Genomic DNA, 13013 nt, shown 5'->3' with positions numbered 1-13013 from the left:
ACTGCTAAAGAGTGGTGAGAGTAGTTTGCAAGATTCCCCTGTGGCGTGCATCACTTCACTTTTGGACCATGTCCCCTCAAGGGACACTAGAAGCAGATGAAGCCTCTGCTCTAACAAGAGTCCATTTTATCAGCAGTTGTCCCGGAGGTGAGAACAGTAGTGTAGCTGAGGGTAAACATAGGTAAATGGAGAGCACCTGCTTCTCACTGCAGGTGTAGGGACTTTAAATTAGATTAGTTTATCCACTTTTTTTTTTTTTACCACAGCACTACTGGGCATGAACCTTGCTCATGTCCATGTCCCTGAAGGGAGCTGTTATTCAACCTCCTTCTCCTTTAGTTCAAAGCACTTTGTCAGCTCACTGCACATGCACCCTCGAGTTTCTGCCATTCAGATGCCCTTGTGGCTTCTTCTTGTATATGAGTGCTGCTACTCTGCCTGCAGCCTATACCACTCACCAGCCGCAAGTGTCTTTCCTGTGTGTTAGCAGACGGGGCACCAGTCACGTGACTCCCTACAATAATACTAATGCATCTTGGACCTACTTACGTTAGCAGAGAAACATTCCATTTTTCTTCTTTCTGTTTCTTGGTGGTGGTTTGAAGGTTAGTACCTGCTATGGGTCCAGTAGAACAGTGCTGAATCCTACTCTTTAACCCCCTCTTGTGAGGCTCACAGCCAGCTAGTTCCAAGAGAGGGAAAACTGTGGAGGTGGTTGTATGAAGAACTAAAAATGAAGCTACTTAGCAATAAATAGTATTCACATAAGATACAGGGCCCAGTTCTCTGCCAGTGTAAACAACTGAGCTAGTTTTAAGATGGAACTCGATACATTTATTAACGGAATTATATGATATGGTTGCCTGCGTTAGAGGGTACTAGACTCAGGGACCCAGAAGGTCCCTTCCCTATGTTCCTAACTCTGTTCAAGCTGCAAAACAGGTGTAACAGAGTGCAGAGAAGGGCTCATTGGCTCCACATTCAGTTTCTCCCTGTTTTCAGTGGCTAATCTACCCCATCAGCAGAGGAAAACTACAGACCAGAGTGAAATCTGAGGCATAGCTGGAAAGATAAATGACCCTGTGACACATGGGTTACAAAGAGAAATATGATCACAAATCTTTCTTTAAAATCCCTTGTCTTGCTAGGATCAGTGACACACCACATTTACTACAATGGGTCACACCACAATTGTATGGGCCAGGCTGGGGAGAAAGTAACTGCAACTCATCAGACAATAGACCAATCAGATGATGGTAGGTAGAATGGCCAATCTGCTATAACATCTATAGCCCCCCACCACCAGAATATCTGAGCCACTCTGCTTCCTCTGGGCCAAATCCTCAACACTGCCCACAGCCCATGTAACTAGGAGTGTGCACAGAGGAGACTGTTGGGAAAAAGGAATACTCCAAGCCTACAGAGCCTCCCCACAGCTACTACTGTACCCTAGGAGCTACAATAGCTCCCAGCAGCTATTGCATCGCCAACTCCATATGGAGGGAACGGCCATAGCTCTTGATCCACCAGCCATACCTAAGTGCCATGCTGAAGCATACTGGAGCCCCTTTAGAGTTTTGTTCCATAGAACATGTGGGATGCAGACCGTTAGCTGAGGCAGTCCCCCGAAGCGCTGACACAACAGAAGACTGAGTTTGGTCCAATGTGCCCACAAAGAAAGGGCAGGAGTTACCCTTTTTTGTATCCAGTAACATATCTAGTTACATTACTCTAGCTAAAATACACTAAAAGAATTAAGGCATCAGCTACTTTCCTATTTCTCTTATACGAACTCCACAACAGTATGCAGAAGCATGCTGACTAACTGCAAAGAGAAAATGCTCTCTGACCATGCAATCAGCAAATGCCTCAGTCAGCATTTTGAAAGAGGGGAGTAACAGCAGCATGTAAAGTTTTCACTTCCAAAGAAGCTGTTTCTATGTAAACACTAACCTTTGTAACAATCTTGTGTCAGTCAGTATTTTATGACTTTGACCTGCACTGACGACTTTCAAATACAGAACAAGTTTTAGCATTCCTTTAGCCAGGCATGCAACCATACACATGCACACAGAGTTCATTTCCTTCCCCGCCCCCTATTAGAGAAAGGTGTGTGCCTCAAAACTTCATAGAAAATTTCAGACCGCCTGTGTCTTTCTCAAGAATGGACAGATCTCTTTCACTATATAATTTTAGAAACAGACCTGAATCAAAACCCCTTGTATGAATAACTGAATTGTGGGGAAATTTGAATCTTTATCTGAATTTAGCAATTCAGGCCCATAATAATCATAAAATAATAAGAAAAGTAGCATATCACAATTTCTCTGAGAAAGGTATGGAAACTATTATTACTGGTCAATTATATTCATATAATACAATGGTCAGGTTATCTATCTGAATGCCTGGGGATTGGGAGTAGGATATTCTCATTGGAAGGCCCTTGACCCTGACATGGGTCTGATGGAACTCAAAGCCATGATCCTACAAACACTAAAACAGGTTAGTTGATTGCTAGGATCCAGTGCAACACCCATGTTATCTCTCAGGTTACTTAAGGGGAGACTCCCTCTTGTAGGGAGCATTTTATAAAGGATTACATATACACACTTGGAGTCTGCCCATTGCTTCTCTCCCTCATTAATACATACTTATTAATGCCCACATGCCTTATCCTGACGGGCAATGCGGGGAGCAAATGAGCCTTAATCAAGCATAAAATCATATGGGGAGACTATGCAGAAGAGAATTGGGCTGCAAGGTAGTATTCCATGCCACCATGCAGCAATCACAAGCTCATCCACATGATTTGTATTCCATGGGGCAATGAGGGAGGTGGACAGCCTGAGTGGGGAAGAATCAAAGGACACATGCTACATGGCATATTCCTCCAGACAACATCACCATTTTGAATCCTAAAAAATGCTGCTTGAGTTCACCTTACTGTACTTTCCCACCCTACCTAAACCCTGACCCTTTCAACAATTAGGCATGTTCCTTAAATCATTGGAACTAATCACAATAATAAAGTTAAGCACGTGTAAGTGTTGGAAGGATCAGGGCCTAATGAGTCCCACTGGAGGTGTCACATGGGCAGGATTGTTAGAGGTGGGGAGAACCAAAAGATGACAAGGAAGATAGTCTCTCTCTTTCACCAGCAGTCTGGCTAAAGCCAAGTTAAGCCATATGGCTGAGATCCTTCTGATTTTTTACCAATGGATTACAGTCTACACAAGCGTCCTGTTGCTGCCATTCTATTGGGTAGGATAATGTCTCTTTACTAAGCCTGCTTCTGCCAGGTATGATTTCTAGCAAATGTTCTCCTTCCCATGAGTTTTAGTGTGGCCTATCCATATGGGTCTAATTCATTACTTGGTGACAATGACATTGATAAAACTCAGAAAACAAATATTGATTAATTGATCCTCACTACAACCAGTGGTATAGACAAACAATTTCCCTTTCCCTGCTAAGTAAACTGAGGCACAGGTCAACTTCCTACCCAAGGTTATACAGCAACTCAGAATCCTGATTCCCACCCGCTCTGCTGGTATTACTAGATTGCATGCTTTCTCTTATTTTTGGGGTGTTAACTGCAGTAATTTTTTAAAGAGTGAGAGTGAATGGATTTAGAGATTTTCTTCAATACTACAACATATTAATTTTTCTGGAAAAGCATGCCATGTGCATATATGCACTACATGTGAAAAGCTGACTGGGATCTATAGCAAGTCAGGTAATTTAGCTGACAACAACTGTCCATTGTTCATAGCCATGTGTTTTGTTACATACCTATAGAGCACCTGACCTAATCCATAAGGCAACTACCCTCTTCTCTTTCAAATCCTTTTTCTAAGATACACTTTTGCTGTGATGCCTGCAAGAAATCTGCCAATCAGTAGAAGGAGGAATTGGGCCCTAGTAGAAATTTAACCAAAAAATAATGTTTGTGCTTAACAGGTCTCCTCAAACCCATCACCTGTGTTTGTCTTGATCCTAGTGCTGCAATCGGATCTACATCTGCCATCAATAGGGCTTTCAAAGGTCCACTCACATTGATCCAATTAAAGGACTGGGGTAAAACCACAATTTAAAAGATTGTGAGTTCTTAAGGGTAGGGACAGTGCCTTTGTATATGCCTATATAATGGCTAACACACAGCGAGACTTGAATGGAGCCACTGTACTATACATTGTAATCAAGAGCATTTTCATTAAACATTGGCGGGGGGGGGAGGGGGAGAAGGGAAGGATTCTACTTTTAAACCAAACGCTGGGCTTTAAAAAGAGAAAATTCGTCCCTGCCACTGGCGGGATGCGTCCTGTCGCCGTGACACCAGGGCGTCCGCGGAGCTGCACTGCCTGGCGGCTCCAGTCCTGCCTCGGGCTGATGTGTCGCCTTCGGCCGGCCACGTTCCTCCCCCCGCCGCCTGTCACAGCCGTGGCGGGAGCTCTGTGGGGCCGGGGCGCTCTCTCCCCGCGTGTTTGCACCCTGCTTAGAACTGGGGCCCTGATCTCCCCGAGGCCAGCTGTAGGCTGCGCGGTGCCGGCGGCTCTGGGGGGCAGCCCGCGAGCCACAGCCCCTCTCCCTCCCTCCGGCTCCCGGGCGCGGAGAGCGGCCCTGCTGCCGCTGTTCCACCCCGCCGGGCCGGGCTCCGCAGCAGCCAATGAGCTTCCCCGCCGCGGGGGGAGCGCCAATGGGCTCACCTCCACCTGCCTCCTGCCCACACGCGAGGTACGCGGCCGGGCAGGCTGGAGAAAGCGAGGCGGGCGGGCCAAACCAAGTGTCCACTGAAACGCATCCGCCTCGCAGCCTGTCTCCGCCGCCCCGGAGGGATGGAGAGGGGCCGGGCGGCTCCTCCGGCGGATGTTGCCCGAATGGCCAGTTAAGGAGCGGCTGGGAGGCTCACCTGCAAAGCGGGCGGGCGGGCGCCTGAAGGTCTGCCCCGGGCTCTCTCCCCCGGCGCTGGCAGCAGCCTGTTGCATTGGCAGCGGGAGTTCCCCTGGGAGCCGGCTACCTGCGCTCTCCGCCCCGCAGGGACACTCGCCGCGGCTCCCCCTTGCAGGCGCGGGCCCTAGGGCGGAGGGAGCCTCGCCGCCGGCCCTCGCAGATTCCCGCCAGGTGAGAGCTCGGCCCGGCTTTGCCCCGGCGCGCAGGTGCCTCCCTCTGCTTCCCGCCGGGCGCCTTCCCTGCTGTGGCCCCGCAGCGGGCGGCTGCCAGTGGGGCGCTCGCGAGGCCGGGGGCCTGCGCTTATCCCCACGCCCTTCCCGGCCGGCGTCGGCCCGGCCCCTCTGCAAAACTTTCCCCGGCGTCTCCCCCCAGCTGGGGCCCGGGCACCCTCCGACTTGTTGCCTCCCCAGGTGACTGGCCCCATTGGAGCCAATTGCCGCTGGTGGCCGAACTCAGCGGCACTTGGCTGGTTCCCGGGCACACGGGGCCCGCTGGCTGCCCTGCCCCGCGCGCCCTTACCAAGGAATACGACACACGGCGCCTGCAACCCCCCGGGGTCTCCCGCTGCGCGCGGGGGCAGCTGCTCGGGGCGCGAGGGCTGCAGCCACTTAGCAGCGGATCCTGTTCTGCGCCTTCCCTATGCCTCGCTGGTGTCCGGCCTGCGCTGCTCTAAGCCCGGGCTAGCGAGCAAGGAACCTGTCCATTCTTAACCTCTCTGTTCACGCCACTTTTAGAGGCAAGCCTCGTGTTGCGGTCCTGGCTCTGAGTTTGGCTGTGTGCGCGCTTTCTGGTTTGCGAGTTGGGGCTAAACGGGCGCTGTCTGTAATGGCTCTCTCGCCCGCTCTCTCGGTGGCTTTGGCCTTGCGATGTAAAGCAGGAGGGCAGGATCTTGTGGGATGCAGACCCTCGGGGCATTGGTGGGTGTGCAGTTAACCCTATGTGCATCGAGAGGTGAATAACCTTTGGCGGAGGATCAATTGCACAGATAGGGGAGGGGAGAGCTTGGCTCGGATAAAACCTGAATAAGAAGTCCATCTAAACTTCAGTTCAGCGTTTATCTGGCCTGGTTCTGCGCCTGGCGCTCTGGTTTAGTGGAAGTCCTGAAGTATTGTGAAAGGAGCTATGACTTGTGAAAATAGTGGCACTATCACTAGACCCTTGGCTTCGCTCTCCCAGAACAAAGAAGCCCTCGTGACTTCTGCTACGTGTCTGACTCTCTGGTTGAAAAGTTAAAGCAAAGTCCCCTCCCCAGTTACTAGTGATCTGCACACGTGCAAAAACTTGGGGTAGGGTTAATTCTCCAAAGCAGGGGCTTTTATGGACTCCAGATAAATAGATTACTCCGCTCTTCACTACTTTGTGTTTAGGTTAGTCAATCTGTATCAACCCTATCTTTTAAATCAGGGAAATTGTGGTGGTTTGCGATACTAAGACTCTGTGAGAACTTCTAGGGTTTATGACAGAATAGCAGAGACTTGTCCGTCCCCAGTGTGGAGTTGTTTGCAGCAATGTTGTAGCCCTGCTGATCCCACGGTATGAAAGAGACTAGGCAGATGGACGAATTGGTCCATAACAAAATAGTACCTCGCCTACCGAGTCTGTCCTGACTGTCATACGAAGATCCCTGCAAAATAGGGACCGGTCTGGAAGCCTGGTGTGCTCCTAATGACCTAAGTGATGGTGGCTTGATCCATCAGGAACTGCAGGGGCACGCTGGAAATAAGATCTTTCGTTGCGTTAGCCTTATTTCCAGTGCTGTGATCCTGAGTATCTCTGGAAACCACAACCCCTTTCACTGAGACAGCTCACCCCCGTCTGATTCCCGCAGTTAGTGTCCCCACCCACTCAGGTGATAGAGCCACCTGGGGCAGAAGGGGATCTCAAGCCCAGCCCTGTTCCTGTGGCAGCGGCTGGCATCTAGTCAGCAGGTAGGTTCGGGCTCAGAGCCAGCCCCCGGGTAGAGAACACCCTGTGTGACTCGGAGCAGGGCAGGCTGCCTGGCAGGCTGCCTGCCAGCCTGGCCTCGGGCCCTCTCCGTCTCCTCCTGCCCAGCCTGGTCAGTTTCTCTGCTCTCCTGCCCTGGCAGCTGTCACTCCCTCTCCTTTCCTCCCGCACAGGAGCCGCGCCGCGAGCGCCCCGGGGAGTTCCCTGCCTCGCGAGTGCTCGCAGCCCAGGTGAGCCGAGCCGGAGCAGGGAGCGGCTGCCTCCTGCCCCAGCGGCGGTGGCTGGGCGCCGGGAGAAGATGGCTGACAGCACCGCGACCACGGGCTCCTGGTGGAAAGCGCTGACCAGAAGCAGGAAAAAAGCCAAAGAGGGGCTGGTGGCCGGAGCGCCGGCGCCCCCGGCTGAGCCCGCCCTCCCGCCGGCGCCCCCCGGCCCGGACTGTCGGGAGAACCAGCAGCCCAACTTCAGCAGCAGCGAGCCCAAATTGGGCGAGAAGCCTGGCGGCGGCGGCGGCAACCGCAGAAACCTGAAGATCTCCCACTCCGGCCGCTTCAAGGAAAAGCACAAGGTGCGAGCCCCTCTGCTGGCCGAGAGCCCCAAGCTGTTCGAGGGCAGCGCGCCCAGCCACGCCAGCGAGGAGAGGCAATAGCTGAGGCTGTGTGCTGCCGTACAGCCTCCGTCTGACCGAGCCTGGCCCCTGCAGCCAGTCCCCCAGATCTCGCTTTTCCCCCAATCACAGAGTCACGGCTCCTTGGGGGCTAGAGGAGGAGACACCTGCTGCTTTGGAAACGCCTTGGGTGCCCCTCGTCGCTAGGAGGAAGCCATCTCTCCCCGGGGGGCGCGGTGACCCCGCTGTAACCAGGCCAGGGACGCGCCTATTCTCTCGTTCGGATTCTGAATTTTGGAAACAAAAATAATCCCAGCGCCCTGTGTCTCTGTTCCTGGCTGCTGCACTTTGGACTGGACTATCGCCCTCGCTGGCTGGAGTTGACAAGTGCTGCACTGCTGCTTATTTTAGGGGGTAGAGCGGGATACCTTTCTTGATCAAAAATAGCTCGAGCAAATGGGGATGGGATTTAATAATGAAATAAAGATGAAGTGTAAATGCAGATTTTCTTGGTCGGAATTGAAGGTGCAAAAACGCTACAAACTGAGGAAGACAATGCACTGCCATAAATTACGAGTGTGCTGTAGATTAACAACGCTTATAAACCAGAGTCTAGAAGGAGCATAGGAACATGGTCAGTTACATTCACGTTAGAATATAATATGTTGTAGTGCAACAGGGCAACCTATGTCCCTCTAGAGGGCAGACTCCCCTCTTTGCAGTAGCTTTTCCAAATAGGTGGCTATCCTTCCTCAGTTTTCTGACCCAGGGGATTGTTCATTGCTCTAAAACACTAAGATAAACCCTCTTTTTAAAGGGAGTGAAACCGAAGTACTCTTACCTAAGTTCAAGGCCAAGGACTTCCCGGGGTACCTGTAGATCTCTAACAATCATGGTCCTGTTTGCCTCTAATAGACACGTCAAGCAAAAGAGTAAACAAATCCCTGTTACATTCAGTGAGTTATAAGTGGGTTATTGTAAGTGAAAGGCGCTTGGGTTCCCCTGGTCCATTTAAGTGTTAGGATTTGCCTCTTGCATATTTGAACAGAATTTGTCTCTCCTTTCTTCCTCCATCCCACCAAACTTCTAGGTAATTATAAGCAAGTGCTCAAGAGGTGAATCTGTAGTTTTCTTGTAGAGAAGAGCTGTTCAGATTTGTCATTCAGCTCCCTAAGGAAGGTACACAGTGCATTAGTAGCATGGTTCTCCAGTAACTGATGGTTTCAATCTAATGAAACTCAACCAAAGAAAGTAAGTGATAACAGGTAAATACCTTTTAGGGAGAGAATAACGCTGCTGATGCTCAACAGAGTTGTGTTTAGTATGATTGCAGCCAACACTGAAAGCAAGAATGCCCATGAACATGTAAGGGGTTATTGGTAGTGATGATGGTAGTCTTAGTCTTTATCCCCATGCAAACAAGCTCAAGGTTCCCAATGTTTCTGCTGGTTGCAATCAAACATGAAGTGGAAGTACTGATTCTCCGAGTAATTGACATCTCAAACTTCCCTTGAGTTTTCAGAAAGGCCCTGTTACAAAGCAAACCATGAGCCAAAACACATCTACTGAGATGCTGAGATGTAAAGAGGAAAACTAAATAGGTAAGACATTTTTCCACTCTATAGTATCTAAGGTAAATAAAACTGGTTTTGAAAACCTAAAACCAAACTAAACTATGCATAGTCAAAATCACTTTCCATAAGTGAGACTAAAGACAAATCAATGTGGCAGAGACTGAAAATTCTTTCCCAACATATTAGAAACTTCTAAGAATTAATGTATGGTTGTGATATTTAATAGGCTTTAGTCAGTCCTCCTGAAATTCCATGTACTATGATTTCTGAGTACCCTTAGTCTAGAGTAATTTACTGTTCCTGAAGTGGGACAATAGCATACGCCTCTTCAGAAGAGTAAATAGTGAATGTTGTAAGTAGGTGGTCTGTTAACCTTCAGATGGGGTTATGTCTGCAGAGTGTAAAGCTATGTCCTGCTGAAAAAAGGCCAGGAAAGCCAGACTTCCCAGTTCTATTGTGACAAATTTAACGTGCTCTGTCCACTTCTGGGGATATTTAATTTATAGACTTTTAGAAATCTCTTGCCTGAGTAACTCTTCTACCATCACACAACTTGGTCAGATCAATGACTTTATAACAGTGCACTCTAATATTACTTTATGCTGTTAAAGTAATATTAACATGCACTGTAATAGTGCAGCATTTGTGGAAAAAAGGCTTCAATGGGAGTTTCCCTTCCCGTCCCATTTACTGTTTCTAGATATAGCAGCCCCTCCTTCTCTCCCCCATCCCTGCCACAGCCCACCCTTCACATATATGGGCTCTAGTTAAAAAACAACCCCCCTCCACTGACTTACAAAGAGGAGTCCTTTTACTACAAGATCATAGAAATCTCTGGGTTACTCAGTGAATTTTGACACGTGGCCCGCTGCTGTTTAGAAGTAGAGGTTTTGCAGTGCCAGTGCTGGCCTATTGAGGGCCCTAACCAGGAATATTTCCCCTCCCATCTCCAACACATAATAAAAAGTGAATGGGGGCCCCCTTGAACTGCTCTCGGGGCCCCAAGCAATTGCTTAGTCTGCTTATGCCTAGTGCTGGCTCTGTTCACCTTACCTGAGCTTATCAAATGGGCTCCTTGTCCTTGTTAAGGTGCAGCTGGATATTGAGAGAATGTCACGCTGTGTCCTGCTAAAAAGAGGCCAGGAAAGCCAGTCTTCCCAGTTCCACTGTCACTCCTCTATTACAGGAGTGGGTAGGTGAGATTCTGTGACCTGCAAAGTGCAGAAGGTCAGAGTAGATGATTATGATAGTCCCTTCTGGCCTTAGAATCTATGAAAATAGCATCAGAGTACAGCTAATTCCTGCACTGCCTAGGAGAAGTTGGAGAAAGGAGGGAGAGCCATTGTTGATCATTTGTATTTAAGGCCTGGCAAATCCTTTCAGGACAGCAAGAAATTTAACGGGATGTAGTGCTGATCAGTGGGGCTTCCACTTCTGACTCTACAGCTGGCTGACTATGTAATTTCTGACAAGTCACTTAGGGCCTCTGTGCCTCATCTATCTTGTCTAAAATGAGAATAATCCTACAGTTTGTACAACATTTTGAGATCAACAGTTGAAACTCCCTAGACAGCCACAAAATATTATGTTTGGATTCTTTGTTGTTGTTGTTGTTAGAATTCAGCTAGGATGTTCAAAATGTTGCTATTAGTGTTTAATACCAGTACTGGTCAATATCTGACCAATTGTCAAACATCATATCATCATATTTTTAAAGTCCCATGTTATAAATGAGTAAGCGCTCAGAACAGGGTCAGACTGTGAAGTCATTTTACCCCCAAACAGCATGGATAGCAAGAATCTTCCTATCTTTAGACTGCCCTGGAGCGGGGGGTGGGGAAGAATAATTCTGTTTTCCGGCTCAGTCAAGCCCTTTGCTTCTCCACTGAAACTATCAAAAAGAAAAGTGCTGTCGGTGTTGATGGTGGCTTTTGACAAACTGGATTTATCCATTAGAAAATGAGCTGTGACCATCATTTCATTGCACAGAGGCCATCAGCTTCTAGGTGGTAATACATTTGGGCCACATTTCTAGAGCCAAAGGGTTCCATATCCTATTACTAACCCCCATAACGAATGAACCCACTGGTTTAATTAGCCTAAGTGCATCGAGATTTTACACAATGCTAGAAAATATGTCATCATATTAATTATGCAATAATTGTATGGAATTCTTGTCACTCCAAAGGAGGCTTTCTTTCCAGTTTAGAGTGGGTGAGTGGGCAGTGTTGGAGAACACTTGGTCAGAGACAATGTATTTCTATGCAATAAATGCCTGTGGGGGGAAATTGTATTCAAGATACTTATATATTCCCCTTCTTCCTGCCCCAACTTTTTATAAAATGTATGTTTAAGAAAAGAAATCCAGGAAGTAGGACAACTTTAAAAAAAAAAGTAATTGCAAAGAGACAAGAAGATGAGGTTCAATTTAACTCTGCATGGTAGCGTTGTAATTACTCCTAATCTAAGTATCATTAAGAATTTGAACTGATTAAAGAAATGAACTTTTTAGGATGAAAAATCAACATTCAAAAAACGAAAAGAAGCTTTACTAAGAACCTTGCAAAATGTTACCTTAAAGCCTGATCAGTCCTGCACTGGCTGAACTAAAGACAGAAGGGGAAGACAGGGTTTAACTAGCTGGTGACTCATTCCTTGCTACTATATGCTCCTCAGGTTGCTGCTCACTCTTGTTGCAAAGAAGATTGGGTAGGGCAGTTGGAGGCTCCCTTCTCCACATGTGGAGGGTGACTTCACCTGAAAAAGACATATCTGGCTCTTCTGAAGCCCCAAGGTCTGCAAGAATTTAAAAGAATCAACATCTAATGCTGCTGAGATGTTTGTACCTGAGGATCTAATGTAAGGTGAACTGCAAAGGGATAGATGGGACTACTTGTGCACTTTATTGCTTCTAAATTATATTTGTATAGTTCAAATTCGACTTGTTTTACATTAGAAATATGAGGTCTTGTTTTTTTGTGTGGAGAATTAGTGGGATAATATCACAAGTGGTTGAAATCTGAGCAGCTATATTCCCAACCCGGAATTGAACAGAAGGATCAATATGCCCTGGCTATCCTTTGAGAGCAGCAGCTCAGCTTTCAGCCTCTTGTGATGTCATGCCCTATAGTCCTCCAGAGTGTTTGGCAGCAAAGCTGGGAAGCCAGCTCCCAGTGTTTTTCTTCTTTTGTTCTTCTTTCTTAAGAAAGAATCTTTGGTGCAGAATTTCTACATTAGGAGGCACAATCCCCCTCCCTCACCCCATAATATCCTCCTTTATTCCCTCTGATATTCACCTAAGGGTCCTTCCCCCCTGCCCTACCACTAACCTATGGTAAGCCAGGGTGGAGTTTTGCAGGGTTCTGACATTTCCCAAGCATCTTAAAAATAGGAATAGATCTTTGGATGTAGACTTCAAATAAATTAAAATGATCAGTAGCTCCATCCAAAGAATTGAATTTAACACTCACATTTAAATACTTTATCTCAACAAAGCAGTATGTGTGCATTGGAATACAAACTTATAACAGCCTTAGGCCCTGATCCTATCTGAGTATCTTTACTCAGATGAGCAATCCCTCCTGAAGTTAATAGGAATCCTCACATGAGTAAAGAGAAATGTAAGACTTTGCATAGTTTGGGATGGCAGTTCATAATAGTTGACACTTGATACATACAGTTTATCCATGCCAGAAGTATTTTGCTCTTGTGTGCATGGCTTTCTTTGCCATGTCTCCTTCTGTTTTGTATCTGCAAGAACACCTCTTTTTCAGTTTTGATCCTTTCCCTTATTCCTAGGAACAGCTCACTATTGCTTAAGTAACAACTGCAGCCTCTAGCTCACCCTTTGCCCTTATGCTCTGAGCATTCAACACTGAGTTAAAAACTCAGTCCTTTGGGCCAATAACAGTTAAAGAAATACAAACCTACACATTTGT

At 47.7% G+C, this 13013-nt stretch overlaps 1 protein-coding gene across 1 annotated transcript; it reads left to right on the top strand.

Moving 5' to 3' along the window:
- Window positions 1-4692: 4692 nt before the first annotated feature.
- Window positions 4693-8003, top strand: PRR15 (proline rich 15). Its single transcript, XM_048838490.2, has 2 exons — window positions 4693-5121; window positions 7068-8003. Exon 2 carries the CDS (start codon window positions 7193-7195, stop codon window positions 7541-7543), a length of 351 nt encoding a protein of 116 aa, XP_048694447.1. The 5' UTR covers window positions 4693-5121; window positions 7068-7192; the 3' UTR covers window positions 7544-8003.
- The last annotated feature ends 5010 nt before the right edge of the window (window positions 8004-13013 follow it).

The sequence above is a fragment of the Caretta caretta genome, chromosome 2, assembly GCF_965140235.1.
Source record: "Caretta caretta isolate rCarCar2 chromosome 2, rCarCar1.hap1, whole genome shotgun sequence".
Classification (NCBI taxonomy): domain Eukaryota; kingdom Metazoa; phylum Chordata; order Testudines; family Cheloniidae; genus Caretta; species Caretta caretta.
This window is presented reverse-complemented; position numbering and strand designations above follow the sequence as displayed.

Excerpts from the sequence above, each read along its gene's own strand:
- PRR15 (XM_048838490.2), top strand. The coding sequence starts at position 7,193 with ATGGCTGACAGCACCGCGACCACGGGCTCCTGGTGGAAAGCGCTGACC.